General features: G+C 42.8%; 2 protein-coding genes across 4 annotated transcripts in view; one reads left to right on the top strand and one right to left on the bottom strand.

Moving 5' to 3' along the window:
• Window positions 1-201: 201 nt before the first annotated feature.
• Window positions 202-12210, bottom strand: stk24b (serine/threonine kinase 24b (STE20 homolog, yeast)). The gene is made up of 11 exons (XM_037090432.1): window positions 11196-12210; window positions 8220-8450; window positions 7842-7898; window positions 6334-6442; window positions 5850-6007; window positions 3897-4082; window positions 3657-3805; window positions 3364-3487; window positions 3056-3124; window positions 2784-2920; window positions 202-2238 (listed from the first exon to the last, which is right to left on the bottom strand). Exons 1-11 carry the CDS (start codon window positions 11235-11237, stop codon window positions 2202-2204), a joined length of 1299 nt encoding a protein of 432 aa, XP_036946327.1. The 5' UTR covers window positions 11238-12210; the 3' UTR covers window positions 202-2201.
• A 2027-nt stretch (window positions 12211-14237) lies between these two features.
• Window positions 14238-19480, top strand: part of LOC119014957 (sodium-driven chloride bicarbonate exchanger-like) — a 42936-nt gene continuing 37693 nt past the window's right edge. For all 3 annotated transcript variants that reach the window (XM_037090425.1, XM_037090427.1, XM_037090424.1), the window contains exons 1-2: window positions 14238-14301; window positions 15839-15868. In XM_037090425.1, the coding sequence (XP_036946320.1) occupies window positions 14254-14301; window positions 15839-15868 (78 nt within the window). In that variant the 5' untranslated portion in view covers window positions 14238-14253. The remainder of the gene's footprint in view (window positions 14302-15838; window positions 15869-19480) is intronic.

Here is a 19480-nt window from a genome sequence, read left to right as displayed (position 1 = left end):
TTTAGCATGTTCATCAATGAAGTTGTCTTCTTTTGTGACATTTTACTTGAAGCTGCTGTAAGCACTGGTGTACTTGAAGCTAACTTCTTGCAGTTAGCAATCCTCTCCCTCCTCTCTGTCACCACATAAACACGACAAACAATCAACCTTACTCTTATCACATCTAACTGAAGTAAAATGAGTCAATGCTTGACAAAGTTCTCAGTTAGCATTAGATCTTTATTTCTCATGTCACTTTGAAAGCTTACAAGGAGCTTACATTTAACTTGGGAATTCTCAAATGACACAAGCAAAGATTATATACAGTACTATAAACTGTCAGCTATGATAAAGGAGACCAAATGTACACATTTTGTAGTTATTTCCGTAGCATATGTTTTTCTGTAAGGTATAGATATTTTTTTGCCGGAGGCCGGTGCCCATATCCATAAAGCATTCCATATTTCCATACTTAACTCTTTGCAGTTATAAAAATATCAGATATTTCTTAATTTCTTTCAATCCCTGTGTTGACAAGTGCGTCTTGATGCAACTCCTCAACATTATTGCTGCATTAGCACAGTAGTAAATTCTGGAACTCTTAAGTAAACATATATAGTAAAACATGGCTATTAGCAACTTTTTTCATTTTTGTTTTTTTTTCCTCTTACAGGTTTCTTTAAATACTTGACACACTTTCAAAGTGCAAAACAAAACAAAACAACTGATCTGAAAATTAAAAAACAAAAAGGTGCAAATCATACTACAAACATCTGGTGAAAGCATAAAAGACGACATGGCACTTCTAGCGTGGTGTGGAAGTGAGAACAGAAATGTCTGGAGTGAAGGAAATAAAGATGGCGTTGATTTCTGCAGCTTGGCTCGTCCTGATCTACGGTTTAGTTTGGCCATGAGCGAGTGTCATGATGTGATTGCCTACGATGGTCCTTGCCGGTTACTCCTCTGCTCCACTTTTAAAGCGAAGATAAAGTACAAGCCAAGGAAAAGTAATACTTTACATGATATCAGCAAGTGGCTCCTCCTTGTAATTGTCCTTGGCTCTACTCTGTATTATTATTAAAAGAGCCACTGTTGACACAGATCTACCTTCATTCTTGACCTAAACAATTTCAAAACTTAAATTGTCTAAAACATAAGTACAGGGAGGAGTTTTTCCCCCTGACTACAAAAACAAAGGAAAAGCTTCTGCCTCTAAACAAAGTAAGCTTAGTATCATAGTTAGTCCGATGATTCAGCAGGTGATTGAAATGGAAGATTGGAGCTCAGTAACTTAGTCAGAAAACACAGATGAATACTGAATTTTCACTCACCGACGAGCAAAAGAAAACAAACTGAAGTCTCGGATGAAATGCCAGAACGTAGACGTGTGTATCTCAAAAAGGCAAGGCATTTTCTGTTCTTTCTCTTGGAGTAACTTTTTGAAATCTTTAAATATCTACTTTTAAACATTATCAATATCTACAAAATGCGCATGACCATTTTGTACACAGTGATTCATTTCCCGCGATGACAACTCGTAATCATGTACAGCATGGCGACCCCCCCTACCCTCCCCCCTCCTCCCACTGCCTCGAAGTCCACTTAAAGCACTTTACCTGAGGTTTCATTAAGAATGCTGCAATTTGCCTTAACAGGGAGTCTTACATACGTGAGCGCACACGTGCACACACACACGCACACACACACACACATACAGACAGACAAACACGCTCGCAGGTGCACGCACACATACGCAGCTTGCACACAAAGATAATATCCCTGCAGGTTCATCAAGCATGCTTTCAGAGGTTCTGGGGATATGACGCCTGCATTAAGAGGGGGATTAAAGGGGGCTCCTCGTCGGGCAAAATTCCGTGTGGAGACGCCTCGGTGTGAGGCTGGAGAAGTCTCGCAGAGCCCAGAGTCTGACTCGCTCTGACTTTGAGTCTCATCGCAGCCGATCCGCAGGTTCTGTCGTCCCCTGAACGTCTCCTCTCAAAAGTGGCTAAAAGAAGCTCTCCAGAGTCTCTCTGTTGTCCTCCGCGCCAGAGTTCAGTAATTTTTTACAGGCTAGATTAGCCCCCCCACGACACGGGAGGTCAAACGTGGTCAGCTGGTATTGAATGACATGACCCTTGGCTTTTAACCCTCTGACCTGTGGCTGTGGTGTTGGGGGGGGTTGGGGGGCCTGGGAGAGCAGGGCTGGGGCAGAGAGCCAGTTACTAGGGGGAGGAGGAGGACGTCCTGCTTGTGGAGAAACTGCAAGAAGAAGAAAACATCCAACGGTAAGATAATCTTTATCATCTGCCGTATGAAAAAACACTTCAAATCTTGATCGAAAGTTAAAATTTGGATGAAATTACCATAACAATTACTCTAGCTGTCTTTGGCTTTAGCTACTAGCCATTAGCTGTTTGAAAGGAGCTCAGTTAGCTGTGGCTATCCAGTGCTAGTTTAAAGACTGTAAATTCTGTACAAATGTTTCCTTTCTTGGCATTTTTTGTGTTGATTTTGTTTACTTATTAGACCTAGGAGCAGACTTGCCAGTTTTCTAAAACCACAGAGTCCATCGAACTACTGCTTCTTCAGGTAAGTGGCATTATGAGACATGACAGACTGGGCTAGCTTGATAGAATGCTCTCTCTGCAACACAGTGCAAATATGTCTTAGACGTAACAATCTATTCTGTTGTTTCTATATACTCTGTTGATAATATTAGTTGATTTAGTGAATATGTTAAACTAAACTTATGGCAGCATCTGACATATTGCTCCTTTAAGTACAAAACCAGCCTCAGAAGTTACCTCTGCAGCCTGTGGACCATGTGAGCCACCAGGGAATCGGAGATGCCGGGGAAGGCCTCCTCGGCCATAAGGATGGCCTCCCTCAGCTCATCCAGGACCATGGGGTTCCCATTCACCTGCTCCTGCCTCGCCTTGAGCTGCAAGTGAGGGGGAAGGAAGGTTAGATTGTTAAGGGACGAAGGGTCAATTTCAGGCACCAAACACTCCTCAACAAAAGGCCTAATCATAAGTCTGACGGAGGCAAACTTATGGGCGGCCAGTCGGTTCCTTACCTCAGCTAACGCAGGAGAGATTACTGTGGCCAGGCTCTGTGAATAAGGCCTCTTTGGAATGTCTTTTGTCTGTGGAAAGAGAAGAGAGAGACATCAGAACAAGGGGAGTGGAAGGAAATTAAAAGTAGTGCGGCTTCACCTTAAGGGGGACCCTTTAAATGTGCAAAGCACGCATATTTCCCCAAGTAACATTATGCCATCACGGGTTAGTGCCTGAGAAATAGTGCATTATATCTGCAAAACCATTCACTCAGATGGGGGATGATCCTTTTGAAACTGTTAATCACCTAAAGAATAATCCGTCTCACCTGGTCTGTTGCCCCCGACTGCCCCTCCCCGTTCTGCAGCTTCTTGGGGTCCTTCTCCCGGATGGTGAAGATCCAGTCGTCGCTGCCAAAGTCGTTCCCGCCTGACGCCTGGCCATCCTGCTCTCTGATTGGACAGATATGAAAAGATATTTACCAGGATGAGTAATGAAGTCATGCGTGTTAAGCGCTTAACGCTCATTGTAACTGATGTGGGAGGAAAACAGGGCTCAGAGGACGATTCTCTCAGTCTGCATGACGTGTTGGTGTCAAATTTAGGATGGTTTCAGACTTACGAGTCGGACTCATCAGAACTGGACTCGGTGGTTCTCGACTGCTCTGCCTTCCACCTCTTGTACTTGTCCACCAGCTCGGTCAGGTAGGAGGTCTTCTTCGCATGGCGGACGATCAGCTTATGCTTCAGCAGCTCTTTGGCAGTTGGCCTCTGTGGAAACGAAGAGGTGTGCATGAGAAACGCACCGAAAAGTTGTTGTTGAAAAGTTAATCCCCAAATAGAAGAAAAAAAAAACACATACAAAACTGGGCTCTTTGTTGAGGCAGGCCTCGATGAACTCCTTGAGCGGTTTGCTGTAGTTGCCCTCCAGCGTGGGCGGGTTGTTCTTTGGGATGAGGAATAAAACCTTCATGGGGTGGAGCTCCGAGTGAGGCGGCTCGCCTTTCGCCAGCTCAATGGCTGTGATGCCCAGAGACCAAATATCCGCCTGAACGCACAGCGAGACACATCATATTAATACAAAAACCTCCTAACCAACAGTCAGAGTTGCTAATATCCCCTCCCTCCACAGTTAATCCACCACCTCCTTTGCATACAGCTTCGACCTTCCTCAAACTTCCAGTACTTTTTCTACATTGCTTTTTAATTCTAGTGTTCTGAAAAACAGATTCTGCTGAGATGCACTTACTGGAAGTGCAGCAAATGAATCACAACCTCTTCAGAAGTCCCTGACCTTTCACCAGAGGAGGGTACAGCGGCCAAAAACTGGGCTCAAAATAGCTGGAAGTGTAGGGAAGCGGCCAAAACACTAGACTGACTTCATACTAAAAGTCAGTCACAGGCTGCCAGAAGTGACTGCAGCTTGACAGAGAAACACATACTTAAAATCAGTGGCTCCTAAAGTGGGTGTTACTGCACCCCGGGGTGCCTTGTAGAGGTGTTTTTTTTTGCAAACATGTTTACGTTGAGTGTTTCTGATTTGTAGGAGTTTGACGTTTACAACTACTTTTTTATATCACGTAAAGAAGCGTATTAAAAACATTATCAATCATGCAGCCGTTGAGACTGCTGACGACAACGCACAGCTGCCTGTTGTCATGGCAACACGACATGCTTTTTCCTGGAAAGATTTGTCACTGGAAATAGAGCTGAAGGGAAAGAAATGCTGCTACGTCTCTGCCCTCAGGGTGAAAGCTGCTCAGTTTAGTCTGACTTTTTTGTGGCTGTGGGAGAGGTGGTGTCCCGCAGCTGAATACTTCATCTGCAGGGAAAAACTGTCAAATGTGGCAATGACGGGAACTGAGCTAAACAGATACCTCAAGCACGTCTCATTAGCTAGCTGAATACATCGAGTGTTTAGGAAAGTTGTGCATGGAGACATTCTCTCTGAGGGAGGGCAAACTTTTTTGTTGGCTTACTAGTTTTTTACTTACACGGTATAAGACGATAAAACCAGTGAAGACCTCTCTACAGCTGATGGAAAAACGTCCGCTCATCAACTTTGTGTGCTTCTATAGCCTTTCCTTCCTCTGTAGTTCTGACACATTTTGACTTGAACTGTTAAAAACGTTTTTTTACCCTGTTTGGTGTGCGTAACTTCTTTATTTAGGTGCACCAGTGCAGAATTTAGTTGGATTCTATTTCAATTTTCAAATGCAAATACATGTTTTACTTTACTAAAAAAAAAACTATTACCAGACCAGTTCACTTCATTGTACAGAACAGATGACCAATTTCACCGTTTCACTGCACCACACCATTAGAAGTGTCATCAATAAACATTAAGTGCATAGGAAGCTAACAGTTTCCTGCTGTTTGACACTTTAGCATCAACACCACTGTGATGTTCACACAATCTGATCAGGGTGTAGTCCAACAGCATTTTATTAGCACTTTATTAGCACTTATTAATGCCTTCTTACTAAAATAAGCTAGGATGCTGAACATGAATTATGATGATAGGATTTGGGCATTATAACTCTAGATAAATACGGTCTTTGCTGATGAATATAACTGTCATTTGACAATTACTAACTCACAAAACATTCTACTAGTGTATTTGTTATGAGCAAGACCTTCCTACAGACTGTAGAACATGGAATAGCTCTGGTCAATATGATATGTGTACCTTGTTTCAAAGTGGTACTGTAGCTGTTAGCACTGTTTGAAAGCTAACTGGTATCTGACAGAGAAGTGCAAATCAACGTAGCAAGAATGCACAGCGTTAAATATAACAATGTGTCTTCAGCCTTACCTTGGAGTCGTAGGCCGACTGTTTGATGACCTCGGGGGCCATCCAGAAGGGCGTGCCAACAAAGGTGTTGCGTTTGATCTGAGTGTCGGTGAGCTGACCCGCCACGCCGAAATCTGCCAGCTTCACCTCTCCTTGCTCGGACAGCAGCACGTTGGCAGCTGCGGGGAGGGAGGACAGATGGGCGAGTTGACGGTGAGTGAGAGGCTGTGCCGCATCGTCAGACACTTCTGTCAATGCCGTTTATTATCTGCAGCGGCAATTTATTTAATAAAGAGGGAACAACAGTAAGAAAGCCTTTTAGCCAGCCGCCGCAGCGTTCATCTCAATTCCCCCGATGAAACGTGAACTATACAATGAATGAAACCGTAAGTGGACATCAATGCCATTAACGTGCTATGTGATATTTGTGTGTGCGCACGCTGATGCCATTTAGTCAGCTGAAACCTGCTTCCTCTAATAGCAGCACTCTCAGTCGGTCAGCTACCTTTGATATCCCTGTGGATCTTCTTCTCAGAGTGCAGATACTCAAGGCCCTTGAGGATCTCTCTCAGGATTGTAGCGATCTGGGTCTCGTCCAGAGCTCCGGGCTCCATCTTTAGAAGAGCAAACAAACATAAACCAGGTCAAAACTACGTCTGACAGCAGAGCACTGGAGAGGAGTAACTCATCTACGGCCAGAAACACTACTTTGATTATGAATCAAAGGAGCAACTCCCCTAAAAGAATATTTAAGGATAAGCATGGTGATATATAAACATTTTTGATTAACAACGCATCTCATGAAAGCACCCACACCAACAAGGGATTCATCCGCCACTGAAAATAGTCCCCAACAAATGTACAGTTTCTTCCTGTTTGAGTAATATTTGCAAAAAACTACAGTGACCTGCTGTTTTAAATCATTATTTGAGCCCTCTTTAAAAAAGGAATTATGGATTATTGGGATTAACTGTGTCCTCCTTCTCAGACAGAAAGCTGAGGAGGTGATAAGGGTTTTTGGCACTTTGAGCGCCAGAACTTGATTACATTTGGGTGTGCCTGAGCTGATATCCCCAAATCTAAACAAAGGGAAAAGGGAAGAGGAAAAAGCACAGCTCAACATTTCCTGGCCTTTTTCCCCCCTCAAAAGTCAAGTAATGAATATGTGAGGAGATCATTCAACCATCATCACATGGATACCAGAAACAGACACAAGAAACAGATTCAGCAGGTGACCCACTGATCTCAGCGCATGTTCATTAAAGCTGCTGTAATGCTTCTGGATGTTTTAACTAACTTCCCGTCTGTTTTGCAGTTAGTGATCCCCTCCCCTCCTCTCTACATCACCACATGCTCTCTGCACATTCGTGAGCAGACAGTCCCGCCTCTTTATCGAGTTGTCCGTCCTTATTGGATTAAAGAAATATCACTTACAGCAGCTTTACTTTTGCAGTAATCAATTAGAGCAGCATGTCGTAGTCTAAGCAAAATAGTACGGCTGAAAAGACAGACCAAAGCGTGTGAGGAATCCTCGCACTTGCAGTCTTCAAAATGAGGATCTGATGTGTGGGCTGGCAGAGTGCTGTTAAACATGAGTAATGCTAATCTTAGCAGCTAATGCTACTTCTAACTGGCCCTTACTGGAGCTCCTCCAAGCTGCTGATGCCAAGACCTGCTTTGTTTACATGAAGCACATGTCTATAAAGGGTTATTAGAATTAGAGTGTATCACTGCCTCTGTTTACCGTTGATATGAATTGAGATGGTTTATTTTAGTAACAAAAAAGATGCAGATGAATCCATTAATACTGAGTACGCTCCAGACAGCAGTGTATTGTGTTGTTATTGTAATATGTTGTTTTCTCACTGTACTGAGGCAGCTGGTAAGAAGTGTTTCCCTCCTCCGCAAACCAATTTTCTGGGAAAACGCTGATGTTTTCTTGTCTTTCGGGGGTTAATCAGGGAGACAATACGGAGCTCAGTGGGACAAAAACATGAAGCAGGAATCACTTACCAGATCTAATGCAGAGCCGCCACCCAAATACTCCATAATGATCCATAACTTAGTGTCCTGGAAGAGCGGAGACAGAGGAAGAAAGGGGTTGTTAGACACTGTAGTGCACTTCAGAGCTGGTTAATAAAAGGTGGTGACTGGCTTATTGTGAGACATCAAGAGCCAGGTGCATTCCTAAACAAGTCATGATGACTCTAATAAGGGCTTGGTGGGTGTCTGAAGCTAATCCCTTTTTAATTTAGGATTATTCAGGAGAAAAAGGTGGGCAGAGAAAGAGAGACCAGTTCGTGTCGCATCCCATTTGTTCACTTGGAGGTTTGATGCACAAAATACCGAACCAAACATATTCTGTCGACTTTAACCCCGCGTGTGACACACCTTCAGGTACGAGCCGTAGTACTTGGTGACAAAGGGGCTGTCGCACTGACTCAGCACCGTGATCTCCTGCTGAATGTCTTCGATCTCGTCCTCCGCTTCCTCCAGGTCTATGATCTTGATGGCCACCACTTTCTGGGTGCGATTGTCGATGCCTTTGAACACCTCGCCAAACGAACCCTTGCCAATGCGCTCCAGCTTGGTGAACAGCTCCTCCGGGTCAGCTTTGGCATTCTGGCGGTTGGCGGGAGAGGGGAACAAAGCAGGGGAGGAAAAGGGAGGCGGATAAAAGAAAAGGGGGGGAAAAAAAAGAAAAAGATAAAAAGGAACGGTTGAAAAGAACTGAATGTTGGGGAGTAAATAGGAAACACCAGCAGGGTGCCATTCTTACAGGATACATTAATTCATTCATTGCAACACCTTTTGTTTGTGTACACAGAGAGAGAGACAGAGGAGAATAACAAGGGAGAGAGTGTAACAATCGGATAACATGCACGTTAAAAAGAATTTAAATAACACAAGATATGCATCTTAAATTATTTATTTAGTCATTGCTCTACTTCATGATTGGGGTTAATTGTCTCCCGACTCTTTTCTCCATTAATCGAACACAACGATGTGCCCTCAAATTATTGGTTTTGTCCAACTAAAAAGGCCAAAACCAATAAATATTACATTTGGAATAATATAAACTGATTAATGCAGCAAATGCTTATATTAGAGAGGCTGAAATAGCAAAGTTATGGCATATTTGCATTGATTTATGGTACATTTCTTATCATCGTACTGACACGTGTACATATCCGCATTTATGTACATTGCCCATATTTTCTGACCTCAATATTGCGCATTGAGATTACCTGCATGTTTGTTTACATAAGAATGTCACCAAAAGTGCTGAAGCATTTTTATTTTATCATTTCTCAAGTTCAGTGTCTAAATATGAAGACTTACAAATGAGTTCTTCATTCCTTTCTTCTGGGACAAAACACTGTCTAACAAAAACTAGCTTGCTAATAATCAAAACAGTTTTTCTGGTAATCATTAATCAATTAATTGACTAATCGCTGCAGCTGTACTGGCGACGTTTGTTTGAAACTGGTCCGAAACTTCTGAGTGATGAGTCAGAACATTTCTATGACATGTTCCAGTTTCCATAAAGAATCTAAAAGTGAGTTTTAACGGAGTCTTGGCATGATTCTTCTGTGTTCAGTCCTCAGTATTTTAGAGGAAGACCTACAATTATGTCCAACCACAAAGCACCAACTGAGCCAGCAGCAGGCTTCAAAAGGTGGTGGAGGTCATCATCGCAGCATCGTAGGCACCTTTTTAAGACTATAAAGATTTGCAATCATTTTTAATTTGTGATGCCTGCTTTGAATCTCGTGTATATTCTAATTCAGATCATTTTAAACGTGACAAAAATGATTAAAAATCTCCTAAAAGAAACATCCTATTACTTTTACAGCCCGCTGGTGCTTCAGGACATAATTATAACTCCTCCTGAGGCTAGAGGGACAAGAGAGACAAACCCGGTGCTGTTGCCTGATTTCAAAGTGTGTTGTGGTCGTCAGTATTTGAAAAGAAGCTGAAAATGTGTTCAGTTAAACAAATGACGAGTCCCTTTTCCAACTTTTCTGGGGTGGCATGTGTATCTGAGCGATGAACGAGGGGGGGAGGCCTAAAACACTTGTACTGCTGAACGCTGCAGGAAGTGAACTGAAATGACTTAACTCTCCAGAGGCTGTTATGTGGGAAACACAAGAGCAGGCACTGACAAAAACAACTTCCTTTTACGACCTTTTTTCGGAGCAGAGAAAAGGGTCAATACGCCCGTTTTGAGATAGCTAAAAATGAAGCGGCCGTCTTACGCAAGGAGGGATCCTTATGTCACTCACAGAGATCCTTTTGGTGCCATGAAGGTGATATAGCTACGAAACTAAGAGTGATTCAGCTAATGGAGAGGGGATTAGGATGCAATAAAATGATGAGTCATATTTCATTAACAGTAAGATGCTTTGTTTGGGACCAAGGGGTGGCACTGGAACATGAGTTCTCTAGCCTGATTTAGAGCTTACGGCAGTAGATTTAGACCTGACTGCTAAAAAATATATATTTTAAAAAGTAAAGAAAAATCCAGCTGACAAGCGGAAACTTTGATTGCACTCTCCTGTGTCGTGCAGTTTAATTTAAGAACAATTGCTCTCCACCTGAGTGGCAGGAAAGAAAAAAAAAAAGAAAAGAAAACGTCTTTACAAGATAGCATGAGTTATTATCTTCTAAATGGACTGGAGCCTTTAATGGTGCCAAAATCCCAGCAGTTTGTCTGCCTCTGATGCATCCTCCCCCAGACTCTCATTCTGCATGCATTCAGCTCCCAACCAGAGGTATCTGCTAACAAGCCTGCACAGGGAGGGGTGTGTGTGTGTGTGTGTGTGTGTTGGGGGGGTTATAATCTGGTGCATGAGGCAGTTTACATTAGGAACACAGTTATCTCCTCTAGTTATCTACCCAACACAATTATCCCCTATAGGCACAATCCTAAAGATAGCAGCAGAGGCAAGAACAAGGCTCATGTGTGCATAATAGTTCCACTGTACAGGGGACCCACAGAGCTCGGATGCTTTCAAGTCATGGTCAAAATATCGGAATTTTGGGATTAAGTGCGTATTTTTCTGACCCTTAAATCAGTTTTGACATCACTAATACAGCTTGGGTTGCATTTTATTCCTATTGCAGCATTGCTATGTAACCCTTTGGCGCATCGTGGTATGTGAAAACACTTCCGACGTCCGACCGCGAGATTATGAGATTTCACGAGGTGTACTCGTGTCCAAAAGATGCCCCCCAAAAAAATCACAGAGCTGGGTAGGTGTGCAGTGCACAAGCCCACAGCAGGGAGTCAAAGAGTGAACATTTTGTTCTGGCACTGACCTAGACTACTTATTGCGGGGTAAATTGAAAACTCATTTGGCTTACCTGCATCCCCGGCAGGTTGCCCTGAACAGGAGAATGGGCCATGGTGATGCTGACTGGATCTGCGCCTCGACCTCGCGCAGCTCTCCTCGGCTTGACTTATGTTTACAGTCCCCGGCTGCGCTGCGGTTAATGTTAGCAGTCCTCCCGGACACCCCCGGCGACACAGGCCTACCAAGAACCGTCTCAGGTACTTATATGTGGAGGGAAAATGTCCTTCCACACACGCTGGTGTACCTTCCCCGTGTCGGAGCAACCCCGAGTCATCCAAAACAGCTGAGCAAGCTAACAGACGTTCGCTAATGCTAACGCTGTAGCTGCAAACAAGAAATCCGCAATGTTAGTTTGCTAACCAGCTCGCCGAGTGGGGGGGTTAAATCCGAGTTTTCCCACTCAGGGGACTTTCTCTGCAGCGACAAACGACACAAGGAAGTGGCAACAATTGTGTATCATAAAATTACCCAACTGTCACTTTCTGAAAGCGTATTCTCTCGCTAACGGTTTTGTCAGCTAGCTAACATGGTTAGCCCGCTAGCTAGCTAGCAGACGCAGACAACCTGACAAACGTTCTGTCAGCGCGCTGGCTCCGAGGACGATCTGTCTGCATACCGCAGATGTCACCCACACAGCGGTGTCTTGACCAAGCCGACCACCGAGCTTTTAGCTTTCCTCTATCGTCCCCTCGGCAGCTCTACAGGTCTGGCATCTGCGGCAGGGATAGCTCGCCAGTGTTTTTGTTTCCTCCCTCACTTTCGTCCCGTACTCTCGGCCATCTTGTCGGTGCTGTGACGCCTGGCTGGGCGGATCCGGATCCGGATCAACAACAACATCCTGACTGCTCTCTCACCAGGTGCAGATGACAGGTGGATGGACCGAGGCTCCCCCAAAAGTTGTCGAGTCAGTGGTATTTACATAGATCCGTATTAAACTGTGTTGTTGTGGCCGTGTGCACCACAGAGTCCAATCAGATGGCATTCCAGCAGATAAAATGTAATGTGGTGATTTGGTCTAGGCAGCCCGAGAAAGTGCTATCAAGCTAATTAATGAACCACTTTATCTTGTACACAGCTGGATAAAATGGGAGGTACTGATTAAATCACTTCTCAGATGAGTAGGGGACCCCATGGAAGCCTGTCAGGGACCCTGGAGCCACTGCCTCAACTTGGGAATCACTGCTCTTGATTTAGGCTCACTGGTAATCACACTGAGATTACTTTTTATTATTAAAGACGGCAATCTTAATAAATAGCACCTTAGATCATAGCATCTATATATTCTTTAATACTAACATTCATGTAATACACATCAGATGTATAATTTATCACAGGACAGAGAATAAACTATTTAAAATACGTTACTTTTTTGTAAAATAAAACTGCCTATGAAATAGAATTTAGAGTTACCAGGACCTTGATGACTGAGAACTGTCATCATCGTGCTGAAAACACATTATGTTTATGTGGAAGTTCACATGAAAGGATAAATTACCCCAAAATGATCACGCTGAGTGAAAATCTGGTAAAGTTTTTAATCCTGACAACATTCCTGGGACTTTAAACAATGTTGCAGCGCTGTCCTGAACAACTGAAGTAGATGGGGGCTTGTCTAAAAACTAAAGAGAAAACACTTTTAGCTCAGCTATAGTGAGGACTTCAACTTACAATAACTTATACACCTTTTTATTTAAGTCAGTTTAGGATCTTAAGGTTTTAGGAGACTTTAATTACCCCAGACGAGCCGCATGGAGCCATATTTCAATTAAATTTGTGTGTGCATGTGTTTTTTTTTTTTTACTATATTTTTAAAGATATCTTCATCTGCTCCAGTTGTTTAGGAGAAAGATGCAACTCTGTTTTGCTGTGAAGCTCCAGGAATGTTTTGTGGACTATGAACACTTCACCCAAAACTTTCCATCAGGATGACGGTGAGTAGATAATTACCGAATCTTCATTAACTTAACTTTTGTACATAATGATTCAATACAAACGCAAGGTTTCATGTAGCCTATACGTCTGCATTGATCTAATTCAAGTTATTAGATGTATTTACATTGACTCAACATGATTACTTTAAGAGCTTATGTAAGAAAATAAGATGGAAAATTCACGTTTAATTGAAGTTGTTTGAGTGCAATTGAGAAAACACAATTGGATTGCGAGTAATCAAATTCCAGTGCTCTTCCGGCCCGTGCCTCGCAGTCCAATTGACGTTTCCTGTGTGTCACCAGAGGAGGGCGCCAGAGTATAACCCTCCCTGCAGCAGCCTCCTTGTGTAATCTGGATGCTGATGCCGGTGCACCATCGCGTGCCGCAGCTACGAATAACGGGATGTCCAGTACATTACTGCCGCCTGTAGCCAAGAGCATTTAATATAACATGACTGGGCCTGTAGGTCTGTGGTCATAATGGCTGCGGGTGTTTCCAACCTGTCGTGATAACAAAGGGCCTGAATGGCGCAGGAAACCCACATGGTTCGTCCAAACAAGGCACATTCTGAAGGCTTTGCCCGATGAGTGTACGTCTGACGTCTGTGGGTGAAATCACAGAAAGATCCCTACAGAATCTAAATTAAAAAAATTAAATTAAAAGCGCAGCCTGTAGGAGCGTCGTTCCCTGTGGATGAAACGCCAGGTCGCTTTAAATTCACAAATTGAGGGGATACCCACACACACGCCTTCTCTCATTTACGTGGCTGTAAACACATATTTAGTGAGGATTAGCCCTCATACTTAAAATTCTGGATAAAAAAAAAAAAAGTAGTGTGCGCACGGCGGGTCCGCGTCTCACTAGTGCGCCTCATCATCGCCGGGGCTCGAAACGCGTGTAATGGGAAGCACTACCTCCCTCCTTCATGCGTAAATTATGTAGGGCAGGACGGGAATGCTGTGCTACCTCCATTTGAGAAAACCCGGCCGGTGAATGTGAGAGTGGGGAGAGAGAAGAGGGAGAAAAACAAAAAACAGAAATCAACAAAAAGCAGAGCTCGTCTTTTCCAGCAGCGTTTGACTGAAGCGCATCAGCGCATCACGACGTGTCTATTGTGAAGCCAGGGAGAAGAAAAGATGGACATCACGGACCAAGGAGCTCAAATGGAGCCGCTCTTGCCAACGGTAAGACCAAATACACGCGCTGTTGTTGTGTTTGTGTTCACTTTCATATCCTGGAGCCTTTAGACCAGGATGAATCTGTCTGAAGCTTATGTAATTTCTCTTTAGAATAAAACGTCCCATCAATGTATGATTCATATTCAGTACCTCTGGATTTCAAAATGACCCATATTATGACTGTTTTACTGGTGCCTGCAATGGATCCCATGTCAAACATGGATGCTGCGCACCATAAATTGGCAGAATTGATGGTTGCACCTTGCGCACAATTCATATTTTGAACCAAAGATGACATCTCTCAAACACAAGGCATTTGTGATGCACTGTACAGGTTGATAGGATGTTACACAGCAGCTAGAGCTTCTCATTTTTTATCTCTAATATGTTCAGCTAAATCAAATCGTCCCAGTTTTTCCACTCTGTGTAAACCTGCTGTTGCTTTGAGTAGATGCTGTAGGTCTACAGGCCTGTGATGAGAGCAGGAGGTGTTTGATCCTGACAATGAGGAGACAGAGAGGGGGCTTCATCAGTTGAATGCAAGGAGCTCACGCTCTTTACATTTTTGCATGAGGAGCCTCACTGGATTATTCTTCATAACCTGCTTCATTGGCCCATTTTCAGAGCTTAGCAGAAATTGATACAAAAAGTAATCTTTCACGTGAGCAGCTTCCTCTTGGAATCCCCATCCATCAACCTGAGAGATATAAAAGATGCCACGCAAGCATCCCAAAGTTGTATTTATTTCACTGAGATACCTTCTAGTGGGCTCATGCTGCCGGAGCACAACGGGACAGAAACAGCTGGCACAACACCAAACGAGTGTGTCTCGACCCTAACACATTGAGCCACTTGGAGGCAGATCCTCCTCCTGCAGGTCAGCCTCCCCTCATTAGCATTCAGGTGAGACTGTACAGAGAAGGAGGAGGAGGAGGGAAAAAAAAATGTCCGCTGCTTCCTTGGATGCACAGACAGGAGAGGGGGGATAAAATATGTCTGCTTTGTGCTCCTGTTTGAAAGCAGCGATTGCTCCGGAGGCGAATCAATAACCCTACTTGTTTTGTCCTATTTGTGGACGTGTTACATGAGGACTCAGTTTTCCAGTGCTTGCAGTGCAGCCTGATGTGGCGTGGGATGGCTGTTCTGTTTCCCCTGCAGTCTCAATGCAGTGTGGCTGCTCTTCCTGTTGTTGTAACTCATCGCCGCTTCCCCAGTCCCTCTGCCTACACGGGCAAGCAAATGCGTTGTCATGGTTTCACCGGGATGTTCATGGGTATGTGAGGTGTAAGCACGTTGGGAATCTCAGGGACTCCTCACCATCACAACATGACAAGAAAGAAAACTGTGCCCCATTCTAGGTTACCAGGTTCCCAAGGTCAAGCATGAGAGTATGTTTAATTTACAGCAGGAAGCATTGCTAATTGCTGAGTTGTTTTGAATTGGGACAGGTTTATTACATGTTCAGGAAATTCTTAACGGACAGTAAAGTATCCACATCGCTTTTGTCCTGTTGACTGATGTCTTCATGTTCTTTGACTTGCAGGAACAAAGTCCCCAAGAAAATAAAGATGTGGTGAGTACCCAAATCCCTTACTCGCTTTGTCTGCCCTGCAAAAATGTCATATTGATTTGCCTCATGATATGAATGTTGACTCAATTGAATGCACTTGTTAAAGACTAGTTTAAAAACGCAAGATCTATAAATCAATAGTAAAATAGTAAAGAAAGAAATACAAAGGGCAACGCAGGGATAATAAAAAGGAGGTCATAAGAAATGTACTGACTGTAAAGCAAGTCTGTAATGAGCTTCAAGAAAGTAATTAATTATATGTGAGGTACCTGGACTTAAGTATGTCCAGCTAGTCAACTGAAAGAAAATTAATTGCCGGCTATTTTGATAATCGATTTGACATTTCAGTCATTTTTAAAGCAGAAATGTCAGAAATGTGCTGCTTTTGTTTGTCCTTTCTGACAGTAAATGAAGAGTCGTTTTGTAGACTAAGCGATTAATCAATCGTAAAATATAATTGGTAATGAAAATGATTAGGATTTTATGCTTTTACTCCAGTACATTTCAGAGTAATGTGTTGTACTTTTACTGCATAAAATGTATTTCATAGTTATAAAGTTACTATGCAGATTTAGAGATTTCACACCGAAACATGCGATAAGCTGTTACAAACAACTTTTTTGCTAAAGTTCATTTTCACCACCCTCGTTAGTGTAGTTTCCAGTATCAGTGGGAAGCAAGGGGTAAAAGTCTGATATTAATTTTGGAGGTTACAATTACATACAACGTTCTCAAGGGAAATTCTTGTGGTTGACACCAAAAGTCTGCTAACAGACACTGCCAGTAAAATAAACTACATTGCATTGTCAGCTTCTCTCATTGACTTCAAACGGCTGCAAAGATTGGCTGATGTTACTGTGGCTGGCTGGCAAATGTCAGCTAACCACTTGCTAATATATGTGCGACCTTTAATTCTATGCAACGTCATTGAAAACTGGTGATGATTGTGTTTTCCTGTACTGTGTGGTTTGATGTATTGGGGGGGACAAATCCTATTTCTTCCCCCGGATGGGTTGCATCCTCCTCTGTCCCATGTTGGTATTTATTACTATGGTCTCAGCTAAAATGCCATTAAAAACCTACCTTACCATACCTACCCAACAGTAAACATCAGCTCCTGAACATAGTGGAATATTTAGCCTTCCTTCAGGTAAAAGTTGGGGGCCCATTGTAAATTTCAGATGTCGGCGAGACCAAACAGTCTCAGATGGTTTCACTTAAATGACTTTTTACACCCTGCGATGGACTGGCGACCTGTCCAGGGTGTCCCCTGCCTTCGCCCTAAGTCAGCTGGGATAGGCTCCAGCCCCCCCGCGACCCTGCAGAGGATTAAGCGGCGTACATAGAATATGTACAGATGATGGATGGATGGATGGATGGACTTTTTACACCTCCAAAAATGTAAAATTGGACTGGACTACAGTACCAGTTATCTATGAAAGTAGTGCCAACTCGAGTAGCTTCAGCAATAAATGTTGCTCACAGATGCATCAGTATTAAAAATCTAATTATGTAATTTATCAGACCCTACCCTTGAATGAAGGAGTTTAATTTGTAAAGGAGTTTTTTTTAATTTTGTGTTAGTAGTTTTACTTAAGTAAAGGATCTAAATATTTCTGAACCACCAGATAAGTTATTAAAAGTTTTAAAAAGTAATGAATTAGGCAGATTTTTTTTCTCTTGATGACTCTGATGGCAGAAGTGTGATGGGCCTTAATCCATGTTTTCTATAATCTATAATCTACAGTAATATTGCACAGCTGTATTTGGTTTCGGTCTTTAATTAGCCAGCTTGTTTAGCAGATGTCAAGTATTTTTAGATCACAATTGTCACACATGTCACCATGCATCTGGCAGCCACCACGCGAGGTGGAGAGCAGGCTGGCTAAATAACAATAGCTAATGGGAGTTAAGTGAAATGGCTTTGAAGAGCTTGCAGGATGCGAGTGTCGGCAGACAATCGAGCTGGCTGGAGAGGACTTTTGATGCATGCATGTCATCTGTTCTGACAAAAATATTGCTTATGCAACTGTGGGCTGTGAGCCAGACTGAGGACAAGGCTGAGCACAAAGTGTGTGCCACTGGCCAAACTGTGAAGCCCCTCTTTACCAGAACTCTCTTCAGTCCTAGATATTGTACAGATGCAAGGATATTTGTCATCTTTGTTGTTTTATCACTGCAGTATTAACCCTTGGACTCCTCAGTGGCAGAGGTTACCTGGTAGAATATTGGAAGTAAAGGATACATTCTGGACAAGTGCTACATGTGCCATTAGAGTGGTATCTGTGTTCTTATCTATAAGCGTATTTACAGAGGTGTCCTAGTATACCTTTAATCTTGAATCCAGTCTTGAGAAGTCAGCTTCAGTCAATCAATCAATCATTCAACCAAACTATATTTATACAGCACCTTTCAAACCTATGAAAATGCAATTCAAAGTGCTTCACAAGAGATTGAAATATTAATGGGATATCAAAAAATAAATCATAAAAAATAAATACAAGCCATAAAAATAATGATGAAGATGAAATACTACTACTTGTAAAAATGTTAACAAAATAAGATGACAACAATGATAAACAGCAAAATAAAGATAAAAAGAAAGGGTTATGATAAAATACAAATGAATTAAAATGGGTATAAACATTGAAACAGCAAGATTATATGACACCAAATGAATGGATACAGTAGGTTTTTTAATTTAGGTTCGTAAGTATGAGTATTTCCAGCTCCTCTCAGATCCAGGAGGCTGTTCCAACGGCTTTGAGCATCATGGCTGAGAGCGGCATCACCAAATGTTTTCACCAAATGTTTTCTGCTTTGTGGAACAGCTCAAAGAGACGGGCCGGAGGATCTGAGGGGCATTCCTGGCTCGTAAACTAAAGCGCGAATGTATTCTCTGCCAGTTTTGACTCTTTTTTTTGACTCACCACCTTTCATCTGCTCAGACTTGGACTTGTTTTAGTCTTTTGGATTTGTCGTTTCATCCAAAACCAAAATTACAGGTGTGAAATGTCACCCTGGTCATGGCCCGGAACAAACCGCTGAAACTTTGCCTGTCAAAAGAAGGTGGACTCAGCATAGAACCAATGAAACTATGGTTCAGTCGGTTGTTTATTGGATGTTTCACACTTTTGGACCAACTACAGGAAGCTCTGGCAGGCTTTTGTCAGAACTGGAAAAAGAAAAACCAACACAACAAAAGAAAACGAGGCACAGTAGCACATGGGTATTACACATGGAGTTGATGTTTCTGGTAGTAAAGCCTTTATAATCTTAGCAGCAATGCAATGAGTTTGTCCTTTCAAAAAAACCAATCAGTTGCAAAATTAGTAAGAGGCAGCTCACACAGGATAAGACCACAAAAAATAGAGACATATCCCGTATTTTACATTGTTTTTGGCATGCCCGAGCCATTGCCACTCATCAAGGGAGAGGAAAAGGCTGGTTGTATTAATTGTCTTTGGTTAATGGAGTCCATTTCACATTACTTGTCTTGTCTGCTTGTTAGCTTGTGAAGCATCAAGCTTCACTGGCATTGCTGTGCTGAATCTGCAGTTTAAAATGCTTTGAGTGCTTAAGTCTTGAACTTCTGTTGACCACTTCTTGACTTGA

The sequence above is a fragment of the Acanthopagrus latus genome, chromosome 24, assembly GCF_904848185.1.
Source record: "Acanthopagrus latus isolate v.2019 chromosome 24, fAcaLat1.1, whole genome shotgun sequence".
Taxonomy (NCBI): Eukaryota; Metazoa; Chordata; class Actinopteri; order Spariformes; family Sparidae; genus Acanthopagrus; species Acanthopagrus latus.
This window is presented reverse-complemented; position numbering and strand designations above follow the sequence as displayed.

Coding starts and splice junctions, on each gene's coding strand:
- stk24b (XM_037090432.1), bottom strand. CDS start 11,237: ATGGCCCATTCTCCTGTTCAGGGCAACCTGCCGGGGATGCAG. Junction 4,083..5,849: donor AGTCGGCCTACGACTCCAAG/GTAAGGCTGAAG, acceptor CTGTGCGTTCAG/GCGGATATTTGGTCTCTGGG. Junction 3,125..3,363: donor AGTCGGGGGCAACAGACCAG/GTGAGACGGATT, acceptor CTCTTTCCACAG/ACAAAAGACATTCCAAAGAG.